Genomic DNA, 19,695 nt, shown 5'->3' on the forward strand with positions numbered 1-19,695 from the left:
TATTGCTTTTTTTTTTCTTTATTAAAAGTATTGAAGTATCAGTTGTTCCAATGCTGTAATGAATCAAGCAGCACTGGAAATTAAATCCCAAAAGCAGTGCCCCTTTAGTTTGTTCAGCGGATATTAAGACATTCCGTGAGCCATCATCATACATTTTCAACGCAGCCCTCTGGGAAATACCCCGTGATAATTTACTGGGTGGGTGCATCGGTTTTCTAAAAGACATTTGGAATATTTCATAGTTTGACCCCCGAGACACTCTAGTAAAGTAACCGGTCAGAAAACTTAAAGAAATAAATAGGTTATGGATAAATGGGTCTAGGCTTTGGCAGCGTGCCAAGGTTTCATTTAAAAGCTGCAGTTCTTCACTTCTTTACCAAGGAGTTACTTTCTTTCTTAAAGCCTCCCCGGTAAGTTAAGAACACCCCGAAAGTTCAAAACATCTCCAAATCTTTTCCAACTTCGGGGGGGGGGGTATCCCGTGGTACACAGATGAAGCAAAGGGTTAATGGAGGCGGCTACCCACCCTGCAATCCACCACTTCATCCGGATCGCTGACTTCTGGAACTCCCGAAGAGTCTCCCCTCCTCTGAGGAACACACGGCAGGCTACAGCCCTCTTCCGAGAGCCGTTCTGAGTCATCTTGGCTCAGGAATTTTCGAACCTGTGGGAAAATTCACCGCGCTCTCGCGTCCTCCGGTCCCTGGCGGTGGAGCTCGGCCCATGTCTGCGGGGCTTCCGGGAAGCAGCGCTTCGCAGGTGAGTGCTTTGCAGCGCAACACACAGTGTGGAAAGCCTTGGGCACCTAGTGGCGTCCAGGTCTGCGGTCCTTCTCGTCGTCCTCCGTCTCCTCGGCCTTCCGGTTTCCCCTCCAGCCTCCGGGGGCCCAACGTCTTACAGTAGGGGCTTCCGGGGCGCTCCCTTAAGGTCAGAGGGGCGAACGGATCACCCGCCCCCCACTCACATGCCAGTGGCAGCCGCCTGCCCCTCTTGCCACCAGCGTCTTTCCTGTGAAGTTTCGCAGCCACCTCGATCATTAGGGACTCTACAGGCCACTTTTTTTTTGCCAGAAAAGCCTGAAAAGTCAACAATACCGGGGGGCTTCACGTTCAGCTCCTAAATCTCTCTGGGAAGTCCGCTTGCTTCACGGTGAGCGTGAGGACCGGATCCAGAGAAAAAGAAAAAGGAAAAAAAAAATTTTATTCACCGTCTGCTTCTCCTCCCCCACGGCGAGTCAAGGCTCCTGGAAGGCTTTCAGGCTTTGCGCCGCTCCATGTTCGTAGCCTTCCTTGAACTAAGTTGGGCGTGGGGCACATGGGAGAAAAGAAATGTCCTGGTGGGCGGCTGGCTGGACCCACCATCAATCTCCCGCGGCTGCGCGCAGGTACCGGACGACATCGCGGTGGCCCCGCTCCTCAGCCAGGTCCACGGGCAGGCGGCCCCAGGCATCGCGCACATCCAGCCGCGCCCCGGCTCGGTGCAGCACCACCAGCGTGTCCAGGAACCCCTCCCGGGCGGCGTCGTGCACAGGTCGGGTGAGGGTGGCGGGATCCGCGCAGTTGGGGTCCGCGCCATGGAGCAGCAGCAGCTCGGCCACGCGGGCGCTGCCCATCATCATGACCTGTCGGAGAGAGCAGAGTGGTCAGGGCAGCAGCGGGAGCAGCGACAGGCAGGCCTGGCCACCAGAGGTAGAACCATTTCAAAGAAATACCTATTCATGAAGTTTCTCACTAACGCAAAGGGGCTAGGAGCCTCGAGACCGTCTGGTTACGCTTCATTGGCTGATGCACTCACCGCCCCCCACCCCTCTGTCCCGTTTTACACTTTACTCAGCCCTGCTTGAGTTCCATTTCATTCTCCAAACAAGGGGAGACAAGAAAGAGCTGATAATAAAGCACTAATCCTCGTTGTGCAGAAGAAAAAATCTTGATTTTCGTTGGAACATGGGAATCTAGTTTGTTAAATGATTTATGGGCAGAATTAAGTTTAAAAGCCTTTAAAATCTTAAATTATTTCCCTTGATGTCTTTCCTACCTCAGCCATAATCCACCTCTACAAATATTTATTAGGCAGTCAGCTGATATTTTTAAGAGTTAGAGTCATGCTTTAGAGGAGAAATAGGTTGTTTAGTTCTCATAGTAAATCCCTTGTCAGAGTTTTTACTTTTCACTGGCCTGCATGTCTATGGTCATAAACTGAATATGGTCTGATAATTTGGGTCAAATTGGAGATAGAGGGGAAAAAGAAAATAAGATGATGAAAACAAGTTTTTTTTTAACAAATGATTTACCAGTTTTAATATTTTTAAGTTGATGTTACAGGTAAGGGATAAAGTTTAAAGGGTAATATATTTAATGTAACATAAGCATGTAAAATAAACACTGTATTTACATTGTACAGGATTTTATAATGTAATAGGACTTTATAATGTTAGATGGTAAATAATTTGCTATATAAAAAAGAGCTTGGATGTTAGTCAAATCAGAGCAATGCATAACTTAGAAAAAAGATGTTTTAGAGCAGTAATCCTGTAGCAGCCATTTGTGTATATGTACATTATGCAGGCATTTACTTTCTTGTAATTAACAATAAAAGTTTTTGATAATTAAATATCCAAAACGGAGTTACTTGTTCTTGCCAGTTCATGTATTTTAAAATGTACCATGTAACTGAAAGATAGCATACTACTTTTTTGTTTCATGAATATTAGAAGCATCCATTTCCTCCCTTAAAAACCATGATATGTTATCATTATCACTATTAATGTAAGGTATTTCATACATAGAAGGAAAAAAGCGTTTTTTGTTATCTCAGAAAATGGTGAATTAAAACTATAATTAAAATCTTTTTACAATTATTAATATTATTTGAAGTCTAAGAACTACTTTACAAGATTTTTGCTGCTTCTTAGAACACTTTTCCAAGAATGCAAAAGGAATGGACACGTATTTTCTTTAAAAATCTATACAGTTAACAAGACTCCTTAATAATAGTTTGGTTCTAGAATGTGACATTGAGATGAATACTAATTGTGACCATTATAGTCAACAATAAAGCACAAGATATTGGATTTTAAAGGAATGAAAAAATACATATGTACTCATTAAAGTGAAATTAATAAACATATTGAACAAAAGAACTTTATCAATGAAGAGGCTAATTATTCATGTAGAACCTCTGCCATTTAAAAAGGACCTAACAGTTGCTATAAGCATGCTTTTGTAATCCAATCATTTTGTATAATAATTAAGCAAAAATCCATAAAAGCATTTTTTATGTAATATTCAAGAGACACTTCTAACATAAAAGGAATTAAATACTTTGATCGAGGAATCCTGGCTTATCTCTTTGTATTCAGTTTGCCTCTATGAGGAAAAAATACAAAGAATTTTATATCACAACCTAGAAGTTCACAGTGAATTTTTTCACGTAATGTGATTCTGCATGATTCCTCAAATTTAATCCGGACTGTGTAACTTGTAATTTAATTATCATTGAAAGTTGATAGATATTTGTTTAAAGACAGACAAGACAAAAGTTTTTCTCCCCAAATAACCTCTCCTTTTCTTCCCAATTGAATCTATCCGTTGTATCTGTGATCATGAGATGGAAGAGAGACTATTGATATTTTTTCCACCACTAAAAAGAAAACCAAACTGAAGTAATGTTTTTTTTTCCAATCCCGTTCTTTAGGATCTTTGGGGCGGGAGAACCTGTTTTACACCTAGGCTCCACACCTCCAGGAAGAGAGAAAAAGGGACGTCGGTGAAGATCTCGGTCCCAGTCGCGTCCCACGGAGGCCGCTCCCCTGCACTCCTGCGCCCCCTGCCGGCGAGGCCCCAGGGCCCCAGCTACCTGGATTGGGCGCCTCCCGAAGCGGTTGACTCCGTTGGGATCCGCACCGGCTTCCAAGAGCTGCCGCACAGTGTCCACTTGCCCCCGCGCGGAGGCGTTGGCCAGGCCCGCGCCGTCGCCGCCACCACGGAGCATGCCCTTGTCCTCCTCGCGCATTTCGCAGTCCACAGACGCAGACTGGCACGGATAATCCACCACTGGCTGTGAGCTTCGCCACACTCCTCCCTTCTTCCCCACCTCGCCCTGGTGCGCTCACCCCTACGTGGGAGAGCTCAGGTTAGCTTCAGCTCTCTTTCACCGTCCTCCTGTGGCTTAGGCGGCCCGTGCAATGGCCGAGCCACTCGTGGCTAAACCGGGCTTTTCCCAGCTCGCTCCCGGGAAAAAGCGCCTCGCTTGGTCGCAATGGTCCGGCTAGGTAGAAAGCCTACAAGGGAATGAGTCCGTTTCCAGCTGGGCGGCCGGACAGGGTATTCCCCACCCCCTTAGGCTCCGCCCCCTGCCCGTCTGGCCGGACCGGGCAAGTCCCCACTTTGCAGGCTGCGAGGCCCGGCCCTCGGATGACGTTACAGCCGACGAGGTAGAGGCGGGGCGCGGGAGGAAGGCGGTGTTGGGAAGCCAGCCCAGACTCTGCTGGGACGCATGCGCCAGACACGAAGCGCGCAGAGCCTGTTGTCCTGCTCGCCGAGTGTCCTGCAAGGCCTTAACTAAGGTTTGGAAAAGTTGAATCCATGCACTCAGATCCTAATCCCTTCCTCCAGCAGGCGGAGCAGAGGATTTCTATTCCTCAGTCCCGTGCCAGCTGCTTTCACTTTGGGGACGTTAGTCGCTCCTTGTATAATTGAATGGCTGGCTGAGAGAAAGGCATTTAAAATAACTCTGTCTCTCCCAAGATTTCTGAAAGTGACAGCTTTGCACCTGTCATGCAGGTTAAATTCACCCCCAGGCAGTACTTGAACTTCACTAGCTTTTCATCTTGCATCAACCTTAGCAATTTTCTTTTGGGTGTGTCTTCCTATTTGAATCAAAAATCAGTTACAGTGAAAAATCCTGAGAATCCTGTTTTGAATGTGATTTTTATTCTTTTCATCTTTGAATAATAGATACACACACAGCTCCAAAAAACAAACCTAGTTTGAGATTGACAATGGCAAACTGGTGCACGTGAGACATTTAAAAAATATAAATATATATTTTAAGAATCTGAAATTCCAGTTTCATGATATTTGAACAGTATTATTTTTGTTTGCACGCTTACCTATTTAAACCCACTTCGCAAGTATTTGATTTTTATTTATCCTGAGTAATAAAGGAAATTTATGCAGTAATAATGAAACATAATAAAACAGGGGTGTGGTGCTGGGCCTGTCATTAAACAGGCTGAACCTGTCATTAAATCCTCTTCTGAAGATTTAAAGGCCAGTTGCTTTTCTTTTCTTCCCAATCTTCCTAGGTGAGTTTGAATTAACATATGCATTGCTCTGAAGATTTAAGAAATTACAGCTGATGTTTGATTGAAATAGGAAGAGAACCACAAGTTATGTACCTGTTGTCTGAAAGTTTTGGTGAGGAACCACATTACACTGAGCTTCTCTTAACATGGAACAGTTCTCATTTACAAGATCATTTATTGGTTCATAGTGCAGAGGAAGGCAGTTTTTAAGGGAAGGCAATTGCTTGCTTACTCACAAATGAGTTTGTTTCACATGTTTCTTCTAGCATTCCTTAGCTTGGACTCCCTTCCCCCCAGTCCGTTGTAGACTAAAGAAGAGCTCTTTAAAGTTAGGGGAGCCCATGGAAGTGGTGGTTAGGGATGGAGATCTACTGATTGAGACAGAGTCGAAATCCACCTGGATAGGGAAGGGAAGGAAGGCAGCATTAATAACCATTTTTTCTCTCTCTTATCCAACCTCCATCTCTTAGTTTTCTTTCTTAATTTTCCTATCTTTTCCTCTTATTTGAACCTCCACACTTAACTGAAAAAGAAAATTCCTTTTATTTGTTGATGGTGGCTCCATTCCTTGGTCTGGCCAGAGGAATAGAAGTCTATTTCTGGATGAAAAGAATAGATGAGCTTTTTTTTTTCTCCAGTCTTTGGGGCCAGTCCCCACCCACAGTGTACTGGGGATTGCAGATATGTAGGTAGAATGGGAGAGGGAAGAGGAAATATGGACAGTGGGAAGTCAGAGTTTTTTGGTAGTCACTCTGAGGGGCTGAGTCATCAGACTCATATAGGTGGATGCAGTAGCAAATGTCTTTATCAGAATATCTTCATCATAGTATCTTCATCAGAATAGCCTGGCTACCCTGAAATTTAGTGCACAGCGAAAGGTAAAAAGGCAGGTTGCTTTTAAAGGAGTGTTGTTCAGATATTTCTTCTAATGGGTCCAGTAATTAAATTAGTTCAACGAAATTTAGCTCCAGCATATCCTATATTCTAGGAGTCCACAACTGAGTAAGATATGGGTGCTAGATTTTAAGAAAGTCTCCCTGGTGGCACTCAAAACTAATAGAGAGTTTCAATTTAATGTGATAACTTTACCGTGGATGTACCTATAGGATATTTTGGGAGTAAGAAAGGGGGAACTTGACTCAAGATGGAGATGCAGGGGATTTCTTAGAGGCGTTGCCAGATGAAGAGCTTTTAGAGAATGCATCATTAATTGTTTCTTGTGTTCTAGCTTTGAGCTTTGGGTTTCTCTGAAACTCAACAAAAAGGGTAGAAAAAGATAGCATGAACCAATTTTTGAGCCACCTTCTTAAGTGGTAAGCATGGCCAAAGTGTCTGAAAAATAAAAACTATTTGGAGTTGATAAAGAGATTGGAGAAAATTATTTTTAGTTGTAGGAGACATAGATAAAGAGTGGCAAGATAGGGAAAAAGCCAGTTAGCGGAATGAGTAAGAATCTTCAGCGAGGCAGTTAATGTGAGAGGTTCACCACGTAAGTTGACAGGAAAAGAATTTGGGCGGGGGAAATGTTGCCAGCGTTACATACGATTGCTAGCACCACGGACAGCGCTTTCCTAGTAAGCGTGTGTGGGTGGTCCTAACCCACTCCAGACTGAGAATTGCTGAGAAAGCTTCACACATGATCTTTCAAACCCTTTTTCTCTCCTGAAATTCAAAGAAAGCCACATGGAAACTCAATGAGCTTCTTTACGAAGCATCTTTACAATGAACTGCTCGATCTGGTTTCCAAATACTACTGGATTATCTAATATTCTCTGTGTAAAGAACATTAAATATCCTCTATATTTAAAAGAAGAGAGATCACACCTCAATGTCTACCCTGTTCCAAGTGCTTTACAAGCATTATTTCATTTAACTCTTGTAACACCCCTATGCAAAATGCATTAGTTTCTCAATTTTACAGACAAGACCAAAGATTCAGAGAAAGTAACTTGCATACTAGCTAAGCATTTTTGGAGGTAGGGTCTGACCTGTGTGGCTTCAGTGCCTCTATCCATAACACTACATAGTGTTTTTAGCAGCTGTCATGGTAGGCTTAACTGGGGAAAAAATGCAATTAACTGGATTATAATTATTTTCCAGTCTACATTGTGTTTTCCAGATGGCTCACCTCACAGCACACCCTTAATAGACTTCAAAGATGACATTTCACACGTAATACAATAGCACATTTGTCTTGGACAATAGGGTGAGATAATGAAACATTTTACCTCTCCCTGAAACCTAGCTGTCTCTAGGATGAAACACAACCTATTGTTAATGCTTTAAACACATTTAAGAGATGAAGTGGATGGGAACATAGTGGGCAGCTGAAACTTAGAATTGTCACAGCTATGCCATTTAATAGGGTGGATAGTTTATAAGTGAGAAAAGAGAGGAAGTAAATGGTAAACTGACATAGAATTTCGGAAGTAAATAGAAGGGAGTGAATAAATAGAATCAGTTTCAATATAATAAATAATGCAAATGTCTAGTGACAATGTTTATATTCTAGTTGGTGAAACTGTATATGAACTCACTATGAAGGTGTGAATAGAATCGGTTGAATGACCAAGAGAGATAATGACATAACTTTGCATATGGTTGGATCCATGGTTTCTAAGTGGAGAGAGAAGGGAATTCAAAATCATTTTGGGGACTTTTTCAAACTATATATGACCCACCTCCCATCAGGAGGCTTGATTCTCTCCATTTCATCAGTTGAGATGTATGTTTCAGGATTCATAGGGTATCTCTTTCTATATTCCCATATATATTTCTTAACTTTTATTGAACAGTGGATATTTTAGCATCTGTATGAATTTTCCAAGGCTGCCATAGAAAAGTACCACAGACTAGTTGGCTTAAACAATAGAAATTTATTTTCTCACAGTTTTGGTTTCTCCTGAGGCCTGTCTCCTTGCCTTGCAGGTGGTCACATTCCTGCTGCCTTTTCACATAGGCATCCTGTGTGCATGTAAGCTCCTGGTAATCTCTTGTGTATCCAAATTCCCTCTTCTTATAAAGACACCAGTCAGATTGGATTAGAACCTACCCCAAAAGTCTCATTTTAACTTAATCACTTCTTTAAATGCCCTATCTTCCAGTATAGTCACAGTCTGAGATAGTGGGGGTTAAAGATTTAACATGTGAATTTTGGAGAGACACAATTCAGTCCATAATGGAATCTTTCCCAGTTTTTACACATATCATTTTTGTTAATAATTTATTTATTTGAATAAGGATAAAATAATATCAACACACTGAAATTTGTTGATATTGATACGTCTCTTTTATCTCTGTTTATTTTTATTTATTTCTTAATTATTTTATTTTTTAAAACGTTTATTTATTTATTTTGAGAGGGGGGTGGGAAGGGCAGAGAGAGAGAGAGAGAATCCCAAGCAGGCTCTGTGCTGTCAGTGCAGACCCTGATGCAGGGCTTGATCTCATGATCTCTTGAATAGTGACATCATGACCTGAGGTGAAATTAAGGGTTGGATGCTTAACTGACTGAGCCACCCAGGAACCCCAAGATTTTATTTTTAAATAATCTCTACACCCAACATGGGGTCAAACTCACAACCCAGAGATCAAAAGTCTCATGCTCTAACTTACTGACTGAGCCAGTCGGGCACCCCAACTTGTGTCTCTTTTAATCTGTAGATTCTCTTCTTTATTCCTTTTATTCTTTTCAATTTATTTGTTGCAGGAATTGGATTGCTAGTTCTGTAGTTTTCTGTAGTCTGAACTTTGCAGAATGCTTCTTCTTGGTGACATTTAACATTTTTCTCTGTCACCTGTATTTTTTGTAATTTATTATTTAGCTCTAGAGTCTGGATGTGATTCAGGTTTGATATTTTGGCAAAAATACTTTATAAGTATTATAAACTTCTACCCAAAGGCGTATAATCTGCTTCTTTGTCTACGATGATAGCAGCCATTGATAATTATTTCTATAATATATTATTTCCTTAGGGCTTGCAAAATGGTGGCATTCTAATTCTCCCATCACTTCTTCATTTACTAGCTGAAAAATTTCTGTAAAGAGAAAGCTTTCTTTGTTATCTACCTGTTTGCCCTCAGGTTCATATACGAAAGACAGGCTGAGTACTTTATTTTCAAATTTACTTATAAGTTTTAAAAATAATGATTTGACCTTCAGCATCTTCCAAAGGTGACTGATGATTTTTGAATTATTGTAAACTTGTGGATTTGAACTTAATTGATGTATTTTAATGCACTATAACTGTTGTTGTTTAATGCATTCCTGTTGTGTTGATTATTCCATTCATCTGCTAGCCACTCAGCAAATATTTATTGAACACTGTTATGTGCCAGGCATTCTTCTAGACCCTTAAGATACATCAGTGACAAAACAGTAAGAGACACCTGTCTTCATGGCTCTTACATTGTAGCATGGGTGGCCATTTCTGTTGTAAAGTTAATCACATTATAGACATATTACTTAAAAGAGTGCTTCATGTTTTTATACTACATCATCAAACATGCAAGGTTTGGCTTATAAGAAATCAATACCCATATTACATTGAGACTTCTAAAATAATTTTTGTTATGTGAATGAATCAATGATAAAACCATTTCCTTAACAATCATAAACTGATTGCAAAATGATTGTTCATCTCAGAGAAACCTTTGCAGAGTTAAAATAAAAGTTTCAAGAACTAGGCTTTGGTACCAAAATAAGGCACATTACATTTAGATTTTTAATTTTGCCATTCCCATACTAAATGCATACTCATAATTCAATGCTGAAAAGCTAGATATGGTTATAAACCAAGGCATAGTTGAAATGAAAGTTTAGAAAGATTATCATAAGCCAAAATTTAGTATCATTATGATGGCAGCTTTAGGATTTTAGTGTTGACACCCTAGTCTCAAGTTGTATTTAATGTGGTTACAAACCTAGGCAGTGTTGAAATGAAAGTTTCAAAACAAATTAAAGAGTTAGGAAAAACATAATCAATATAAATGCATTGTAATGTTAATATTCCATGATTCAAATGAGCAAAAAGTTGCTTTTTGTTACAACATGGATAGTAGATAGTCTGAGTATAGAAAGTAATATTTCCTATATGGGACCATTTCACTCTCTGCAATTCTATTGAATCATACTTACTGCTTAGTGAGCTATAACCCTAGCAATCAGTTTTCTCAAAATAGATTTTTTAAGTCTATTTTTCTAGATCTAAAGATGTAAAGCTCAAAGCTCTTCTTGAAAGAGAATTAAACATTTCAGTTACCCTCATCACCTGGAATACATGGTTTCAGCCAAAACTTACATGTCATTTGGAAAAAAGCAAAAGTGAGGTATTGTCTTCTTTTGAGGAGAGACTGTGCAGTTAAACAGCTCATTGGGTGTTTAGAGTCCATGGGTAATGTGCTTCTTCTTTGTGTATAGCATTGTCCTTGGCTGGGAGGTCATACCGGAAGTGGTGAGTGACACATCTCTGCCTGGGAAGGAGCCCTTCCTTATCTTTTTGTTTGCTCCTCTGCCCCTGGGAATGAGTGGGGTGAGAGTTTGGGCCAGTAGGTAGTTGGTTCTCTTATTCTGTTTAGTGTGTGTTTAGTGTCTGGGTGTTTGGCACAAGGTGACTCATTCTTTGACCTTGTTTTGAATGCTCTGGTGTGGACGTATTTTCCCATGCTCCAGGAAAAAAATATTGCAATGCACAAATGTAAAAGTGTAAGAAGTAGAAAAGGGTGAAGTATGGGCATAGTGAGAAGTTCAGTCCTTTTAAACTTTACTGGCGGAGTAACATTAACATGGGCTTTGGAGTTAGGTAAAACTGAGTTTAAATTCTAGCTCTGTTAACTTTCCAGCTGAGTGATTTTGGCCAAGTTATTTAACCTCTTTAGGCTTCAGTTTCCTTATTTATAAGCTATAACACAACCTTCCTCATAGGAGAAGTATTAATTGGAAATATATATATATATATATGTATATATATATATATATACACACACACACACACACATTATATATATACACATTATATATATATATGATGTATATATATAGATGTTAGCATACAGTAAGCTCCTAATAAACTCGAATTATTATTAATACATTGCTAGGAAAGAAAATGCATCAGGGAACAAATGATATAAATGTTTTATTAATAACATGGGAAGGATTCTTTGTAGGCAAAGCACTTGGGATTGGATTTTCATGTGGTCATCTCTTTCACCATTGTATTTAGGGTTACTCTGCTGGCAGTAAAGAGTATCTAGTTTCCTTCTTAAACCAGAATCATGGAGCATGAGTCAATGCACAAGATTGGATGCATTTGTGGAGCATTTTACATTTTATGCAGTTATTTGTATATCACCTTCATAATGTTTGCCCCATTCTTAGACCATCTATCATTGTTTTCTTCAAATTGACTCGCCTTTTTTCCAACTTTATTGAAGTCCCATTTAAACAACATTAGCTATAAAATCATGGATTTGCTGTGCGAGTTATATTTTTCTAATGCACTCTAAAAACAAATACCTTAAAAAAGTTCCACCTCCAGTCCGTATACCACCTATAGTCATGGGAAGTACCTCTTGCCCTACGTTACTGTGTTTTGGAAAACACTCACACACAGGATATTTCTTGGTCCTCGTAATCATCATGTGAGATGAGCAGAGAAAACGTAATTGTGCCCATTTCAAAGATGAACAAGTCAGAAAATCAAATTCATGGATAAAATCTTATAGCCAGTATATTTCCGGAACTGGTCCTGGTACTCGTGCTTTCTCCTCATCAACCTACTGCTTCCGTACTACCAACTCTTCCAAGGAATGCAAATTTAGAATCAAAATAAACTTTTATCCTTTTAGACCTGACTGTTTTGGAGTTTTGTGGTAATCTGAATAGAGATGAGACAGAAAAAAATTCGTAAACAAAGGAAAGGGGAGTAGATTGCCAAGTTGTGGCAGGCAGCCTCTAAGATAGCCGCTGATTATCTTCCCTTCCAGCATTCGTGTCTTGTGTAATCCCCTCCACTTGTGAAATTTCTCTCTAACTAATATAATATGGCAACTTAGAGGGGTGTCACTTCCTTGCTCAGTTTGCAAAAGATTGTGACTTCTGTCTTGCTAGAAGTCTCTCTCTCTCTCTCTCTCTCTCTCTCTCTCTCTCTCTCACTGATTTTGATAAAGTGAGCTGCCATAGGAGGGAGGCTCTCCTGCCCTAGGAGAGAAGACCCGAGGACAGCAGGGAACTCAAGCCCTCAGTTCAACATCCCACATCCCTCAAGGAAATGAATCGTGCCGACAATCCCATGTGTTAGTTGGGAAGCAGATCCTTCCATAAGTGAGCCTTTGGATGAGATCCAGCCTTGATGGACACCTTGCCTGCAGTCTTGTGGGAGATTGTGAAGCAGAAGACCCAATTAAGTCATCTCCAGAGCCCTGACCGCAGGCGTTTTAAGCTACTCATTTTTGGGGAGTGGGTTTATCTGTTATTCAGCGGTATATAACATGAGTCTTCAGGACTCATTTCCAGAAGTGATTCAGTGGAAGTGGAACCAAGTTATCACTGCTGTGCATGGACCCCAAGTGTTTGCAGTTCTGATGAACTGTGATATCTAACATTGGAGACACTTTTTCTTTCTCTCATTTTCCTATTCTTTCTTCCCTTCCTTCTCCCTTTCCCTTCATTCCTCCTACTCTTTCACACTTCAAAAATTTTTAAGTGTTTATTTATTTATTTTGAGAGAGAGAGAGAGAGGAGAGAGAGAGAGAGGGATAGAGAGCGAGTAGGGGAGGAACAGAGGGAGAAAGGGAGAGAGAGCATCCTCAGCAGGCTCTGCACTGTCAGTGCAGAGCCTGACGCGGGGCTCGAACCCATGAACTGTGACATCATGACTTGAGCTGAAACCAAGAGTCACGTGCTTAACCCACTGAGCTACCCAGGGACCCCTTTCACACATTTAATTAACAGAGGAGTTGGAAACTTAAAGTCAGTAGCAACACAAAATAAAAGTCCTGCATCTGCAAAATGTTATCATTTATATCTTTCCACGATGCTCTGTGTCAAGCTCCACATGTAGGCTACCTAGTGCGTATGTAGGAGTTACCTAACGAAGGTTCGGCTGTTGATGTTATTGAATCCCCATGGAGTTGATTCAGTGCTATTCATTCCATTTCTACTTGTGGCAATGTCTTGGAGGCAATTTATAGCACTGATCTACCAGTAACTCCACTGACTTTGATGTGAAGATGGTTTTTCCTGCAGGTACCTACAGAATTAAAAACCTAGAGCATAAAGAAATAACATTCATGCTTTACACTGTCTTACTGATTCTCTCCAGTTTTTCCATCCACCACACTACCTGAAAAGATTTTCACTCTTGGGCAGTCTTTGCTTCTATTTCACATGCACAAATAGCTAAAGAGAATTAGGCAAGGACCATTCCAGGTAAGGTTATCTGTATGAAACCTTGAAAATAATCCGAAACTAGCCTTGATAAATGGGGGAGGGGTGGGGCATGTGAAGGGATAGAGTAGGTGGTGGGGAGGTATACATGGACAAATTTGAATCACCAATTTCTTACTGTATGCCAGCAACATTTAATAATAACACTCCTAAATACACACACACACACACACACACACACACACACACACACACATAAATGAGTCACACTATGAAAACTTTTAACAAGTGCTGGCAAGTCAGATGGCAGACTCACCCCGAAACCTGTCTCTCCAATAAAAACCTCATAATTAAAAACAGGGCTGTCCATAAATCATAACATATAATAACAATTATGTGCAACTGGTACAAGACTTGATTAGAAAATTAACATTTAGCTTTCTCAGGTGAAAATTCTGAATTTCCCTCAGAGTGAAAATACCTCTATAGTATATGGCCAGCAGGTTATCCTCTATACCTGAGCCGTGAGGTGCTTTTTTGTCCAACTAATACCTACTGACCGTGAGGTGCCTTTTTGTCCAGTTAATACCTACTGACCTTGGTCCAATAAAAGACTGAGATGATGCAGTTTTACTTGTCGTTTGAGAACAATACTAGCATTTGCCATGTATTGAGAAAGTGCCTACAATATGCTCGATACTTTGTCAGGCACTGGCTGTCCCATTTTCTCTTCTTTACACTCAGCAACAATGAACCGTATTTTACTTCTATAAAACTGAGGCTTAAACTGGTTTACTGACTTTCCTAAGTTTATATAAGTAGTAAGTGACCAAAACAGGATTTGAACCTGAATCGGCTTGACTCACCTTTCCATTAAAGGTGTGGCCTTGATAAAGGACATGAACTCAATGTATATATGGAACCAGGTGAATAAGCTACAGTTGTGGCCTTAAACTGGATCCTGTTGAATGTATGGTAGAATGGATAAGAAGCCTCTTCTCTGTTGCTACCTCTTTAACCTGCAAGAAATCAGTCACTCAGCTTTGCTGGGTTCTTGTTTTGTGTTGCTTTTGTTGCTGTTTGTTTTTAGTTGATAAACTGAATCATCTCAATTAGTTACTATCTGATGTGTCTTCCATGTTAAAATTATATTATTCATCCACTCAGGCTTATATCAATCTGACAAATCTAAACCAAGTAAACCCTGATATTTGTCATGTTTCCTTCAAATGTCCCCTGTGGCATGTGAGCAGGGTCTGAAAATGAAATAGAAGTTCCGTGAAGCTATAACAACACTTTTTCATTGTGTTCTTCTCTCTCCTTTTCTTTTAGGTACGTAGTTGGATGGGATGTCCTGTGAGAAGGTGAGCTGAGGAGAAGCTGGAGGCAGGACTGGGAGGACATGAATGAATTAGTCAGTGAAATTTAGATTCTTGTTTTCCAATACTCTTTCCCTAACTGAGTTTTTAGGGAGTGGAAGAAAGCTGTATGCAGACGTGGAATGTCTTGGGGTAGCTGTTCACAAAGAAATTAATAATTAATTGCAGTGAACACCTGCTTCTTAGAATTTCATAATTCTCAGGAAATATTTTTTATTGTCAACATTTTAAAAATTCTTTTTCAAAAAAGTTTTTTTATGTTTATTTATTTTTGAGACAGAGAGGTAGACAGAGTGCGAGCAGGGGAGGGGCAGAGAGAGAGGGAGACACAGATCTGAAGCAGGCTCCAGGCTCTGAGCTGTCAGCACAGAGGCCACTCTGGGGCCCGAACTCACGAACAGTGAGATCATGACCTGAGCTGAAGTTGGACGCTTAACCGACTGAACCACCCAGGCGCCTCAACATTTTAAAAATTCTCAATGGCACACCAAAGAGCAGAGGTTGGCCAAGTTTTTCTCTAAAGGGCCTGATAGTAAATTGTTTAGCTTTTGTGAGCCATATGGTTTCTGTCACAACTACTTAACTCTGCTGTTACAACACCAAAACAGCCACAGATGATACATAAATGGAAAAGAATGTCTGAATTCCATGCAACTTTATTTACCAAAGCAAGCAGCAAGACGGATATGACACAAGGGTCATAGTCTGCTGACCCCTGGTATAGTGAAAAAAATTCAACTGGAGTTTGATTATGGCACTTTCACTTTAGCTGGGTATTTTGGGAAAAGATATTTATTTTAGATGTGATAGAGTTTCATTATCTGTATAGGGATAATAAAATCTACTTCATAAGACTGTTACAAAGATTAAGCTTTGTAGCTAAAATATAGCACACTGGCACCTAATAAGTGTTTAATAAATGGTAACTGTAATTATTATCATCATCATTACAACACTATTATTTTAATTTCTTGTAGGTTTTTTGGCTGGTCGTGTAGTCTAACTAATGTATTTATAGTAAACCAAAAAGTGCTATTGGAGGCAGTGGAAACTGTGTTTTGCTGGTTCATCATTGAAGATTGTTCTGCTGGGATTAGAAAATTGTTTTAGAGAGTGTTGGTGCTATTTCATACTTACTGAGCTAATACCATTCTCTCTTGGTTTTAGCTTTTGTACTTCAAGTCCTTTTTAAAAGAATTGTATAGATATGGGTGCCTATGTTTGCTTTACTTCTTTATTTTCCTTGTTGGGCAATCATGCATATGTTGATTGGCATCAAACCTAGATCTCACCTATATCCCCATGGCAATGAGCTTCTACTGATTTGAATTCAGACAAGCCCGGGTGGCCCCGTGAGTGGGAGAGGCTGGGTGTGTCCACCTCAGGCTGTGGCACCAGAAGGGCGTGGATGCACCTGCTGTGCTTGTGTAACGCTGGCACCAACGTGGCGGTGCTTCTCTGCGTGTTTGTCTTCTTGTGAAAGGTCACTGGCTGATTGGAGCTGTGGGGCTGTGCCCCGCATCCTCAGCAGGCCACAGGAGCTTTCTTTCTGTGATGTTCTGCCTCATTTCTAGAGGGGAGTTTGGCTCAAAGAAGGAAGACTCTGGCTTTTGTATTCAAAAATCTCCCTAGGGGAGGAACCTATTACCATATCTAGAGGGCTTGAGTCATTGAAGAGAACTTACTCAAAGAGAATTTTTCACTAAGGGAAAAGATGGAACAATCACAGTAAAGCAGAAGCCACGGGGCCTGGGTTATTGTCTTACCATAAACCGAAGGGTTACAGGTAACAGACAACTTTCAGTTCCTGCTATCGGAAAGGGTGGTCAGTCCTTTCTTTCTTTTACTGAGTCGCTTTCCAACTTTTCTCCTTTTCTTTTTCTTTTCTTGTAATGAAGAGGAAAGACAAATGATAACAGATCTGCCTTGGGCTGATATGGGGATAGGATCAAATTAATAATACAAGTTAGGTCAAAATTTACTTTTCTCTCTTTGAATTGAAATTGAAGTGTGCATGGGCTATTTGGACTAAAGACTTTAAATATGTGTTAGCTTGCAAAAGTGGCTATAGAGAAAGGGCCAAAAACAGCATAGTAATATTTAGGGACGGTATTAAAAATCTTCACACACTGCATTTCAAGACAAAATGTGTTTTTTGTAGGTAAAATAACAATCCAAACACCAAAAACATTTTAAATACAAAATTCATTTTAAATCATCATGATTCTGGAGGCATAACATAATAGTGATAAGTAAAGAATACATCATATTTCATACTTTATTAAGATATTTGCGTCATTTTCTGCTTTTACTTAACCTTCAGAAAAAGATGAAATTATACCAAGTCGCAAGGCAAGTTTATAGCCCAAATTGTCTCCTCCTGGCTGTTTTCTTTCATTTTTGTACATATGGAGACGTTTCTATTCTAGAGCCACATCATTCTCTTAAAATTACTATATGCGATATTCTATTATTTATTTATTCTCCTCTCTTAATGATTATACTTAGTTTACTCAGAGAGGTTTAGGGTTGCATGCTCATGACAAAGTTAGGAATAATATGCTGATTAAATGGATGGTGTTTTCTTCTGTAACTCCTCTGGCTTCTTGCATACCTTTGGGAATGATCTTATGAAACAAGCCTGTGATGCCTTTGGAAAGGTTTTTTAGGTGCTTCTATCTCCCTATTTCCAGGTCTGTTTCCATAGCTTTAGCTGCATGAAAGTCCCAGAAGGATGGGTTTAACTAGAAATTCGCAAAAACTACTGCTATGTTTGGATTCTGGTCAGACAAGTTGCCACTAACCTAACTGTGGAATGGGACCTTCCATACTCTCACATCAACATACCAGTTTGGCCTTAGCTCCTTTTTTTTCTCTCCCTCTCCCTTGATTAATCTCATATAATTATGTGTGTACATGTCTGAGGGCAGGGACCATGCCTTATTCATCTCTGTATTATTCAAGGGCCTGGCTCAGAGTTGTTGCTTAAGAAATGTGTGTTGGAGAAATATTTACACATAAGCTACAATTCTCACTCAGATTCTGGTATCTGAACAAAGTGGCTTTCAGCTTTTTGGATAGGACAAAAAAGAAATATGGGCTTTAGGTATATACCACCTTTTAAAAGCTGCCATGCAAGTTCAGAATCCCCTGTGATCGGCCAGTATTAACCTCATTTCTGTCAGTAGCCATGTCTCAATGCTAGGTGACTCTTCTCCTGGCATGTTTTGGCAAGAAAGAACTCTTTACCTGGTTTGGCTAATCTACATTGGCTTCTAGTTCCAACAAGAATTGTTTACATGCATTTAATTTTAGCTCTTGGGCTATAACATGTCATTGTTCTTTTTACTCACCTCCTCCCCTTGCTTTTGAAACAGGACGGGCATCTTCAATTCTTGTTGATCCTGTTTGGTGTGCTCTTAGGTGGATTTTAGCTTTGTCCTTTAGCTTTCATGGCACTCTAAGGTATTTTCGAGTCATATTTCCTGTATAAGAAAATATAGACTATGTCATCACAAAGGGAAGTGGGATTGGGGGACATTATTTAAATCATTCAGGGAACTCATATCCTTATTTGAAGGAAAATTAAAGCAATGTATTTGGACTGATTTATCTCATTTGATTGTTCTTCTCTACTCAGTTTACAGGATAATGCATTCAGCTCTTATTTAATTTTATCTGTCACTGTCACAGTGAATCTAGAAGAAAAAAAAATACATATTTGACACTTAGTTTAAAAAAAGTCATTGTTAGGAGAATTATTTTTATTCTTCCCCATATTTAGAGGAGAATGAACACCCTAGGAAAATAAAAAACTTTGGACAAAACAGTGTTTTCCTAAGAGTACACCACGAAATGGAAAGAACTCACAGCAAGCTTGCAGAAGTGCTTTGAAAAGTCTCTTGCACAATTCAGTTTCTTTAGAGTACTTACACAATCATATTTCTTAATGACTTTCTATAAACAATTTTTTCTTGACGAGAAGCATAAAGATGTAACAATAAAGAGATAACTTTGGGAAAAAATACACTAATGGTTTCTTACTTCTATACCATGACAGACATTAAATCATAGATTTTTTTAGTACAATTTTCATGTCAATTGTGGAAGACACAGGAAACACAATACACCGTAGGAAGTTTCAGTTCGCCACCTAGAGGAGAGATGTGAAATTGAACATTTCTCCAAACAACTTCAGTAGAATTCATTCATTCATTTATTCATTCACTCACTCACTCAACTCATTCATTCAATTATTTACTTATTTAATTATTAAAAAGTAATCAAGTACTTGTTAGGCTTAATTACTGTACCAGTGCAGATTTGATAATCTATTCAAGAGCTCTGAGCTCAAAGAAGGCACAAATGTGTCTTATTTTAATTGCAATCTTTAAAATCTTTTATTAAAAGATTTTTTTATTAATGTTTATTTATTTTTGAGAGAGAGAGAGAGAGAGACAGAGGGTGAGTGGGGGCCCTCAACCACCTTTTGAGAGAGAGAGGGAGACACAGAATCTGAAGCAGGCTCCAGGCTCTGAGCTGTCAGCACAGATCCTGTTGTGGGGCTCCAACTCATGAACAGTGAGATCATGACCTGAGCTGAAGTCAGATGCTCAACTGACTGA

General features: G+C 39.9%; 1 protein-coding gene and 2 long non-coding RNA genes across 5 annotated transcripts in view; 1 reads left to right on the forward strand and 2 right to left on the reverse strand.

Moving 5' to 3' along the window:
• On the reverse strand, positions 1–5,048 carry LOC123593682 (cyclin-dependent kinase 4 inhibitor B). The gene is made up of 2 exons (XM_045469976.1): positions 3,856–5,048; positions 1–1,621 (listed from the first exon to the last, which is right to left on the reverse strand). Exons 1-2 carry the CDS (start codon positions 4,009–4,011, stop codon positions 1,361–1,363), a joined length of 417 nt encoding a protein of 138 aa, XP_045325932.1. The 5' UTR covers positions 4,012–5,048; the 3' UTR covers positions 1–1,360.
• LOC123593685 overlaps positions 4,275–19,695 on the forward strand; it is a 19,333-nt gene continuing 3,912 nt past the window's right edge. Inside the window, exons 1-2 of the long non-coding RNA XR_006710446.1 lie at positions 4,275–4,564; positions 15,024–15,055. This is a non-coding gene — a long non-coding RNA (uncharacterized LOC123593685). The remainder of the gene's footprint in view (positions 4,565–15,023; positions 15,056–19,695) is intronic.
• The window catches only part of LOC123593683, a 25,787-nt gene continuing 11,505 nt past the window's right edge, over positions 5,414–19,695 (reverse strand). The window contains exons 2-4 of one of the 3 annotated variants that reach the window (XR_006710443.1): positions 18,424–18,555; positions 16,837–17,001; positions 5,414–5,702 (exon numbers count right to left, since the gene is read on the reverse strand). This is a non-coding gene — a long non-coding RNA (uncharacterized LOC123593683). Of the gene's footprint in view, positions 5,703–13,478; positions 13,555–16,284; positions 17,002–18,423; positions 18,556–19,695 lie in introns of those variants that run through there. The other 2 variants (XR_006710444.1, XR_006710442.1) reach the window with 2 other exon arrangements.

The sequence above is a fragment of the Leopardus geoffroyi genome, chromosome D4, assembly GCF_018350155.1.
Source record: "Leopardus geoffroyi isolate Oge1 chromosome D4, O.geoffroyi_Oge1_pat1.0, whole genome shotgun sequence".
NCBI lineage: Eukaryota > Metazoa > Chordata > Mammalia > Carnivora > Felidae > Leopardus > Leopardus geoffroyi.

Coding starts and splice junctions, on each gene's coding strand:
- LOC123593682 (XM_045469976.1), bottom strand. CDS start 4,011: ATGCGCGAGGAGGACAAGGGCATGCTCCGTGGTGGCGGCGACGGCGCG. Junction 1,622..3,855: donor TCGGGAGGCGCCCAATCCAG/GTAGCTGGGGCC, acceptor TCTCTCCGACAG/GTCATGATGATGGGCAGCGC.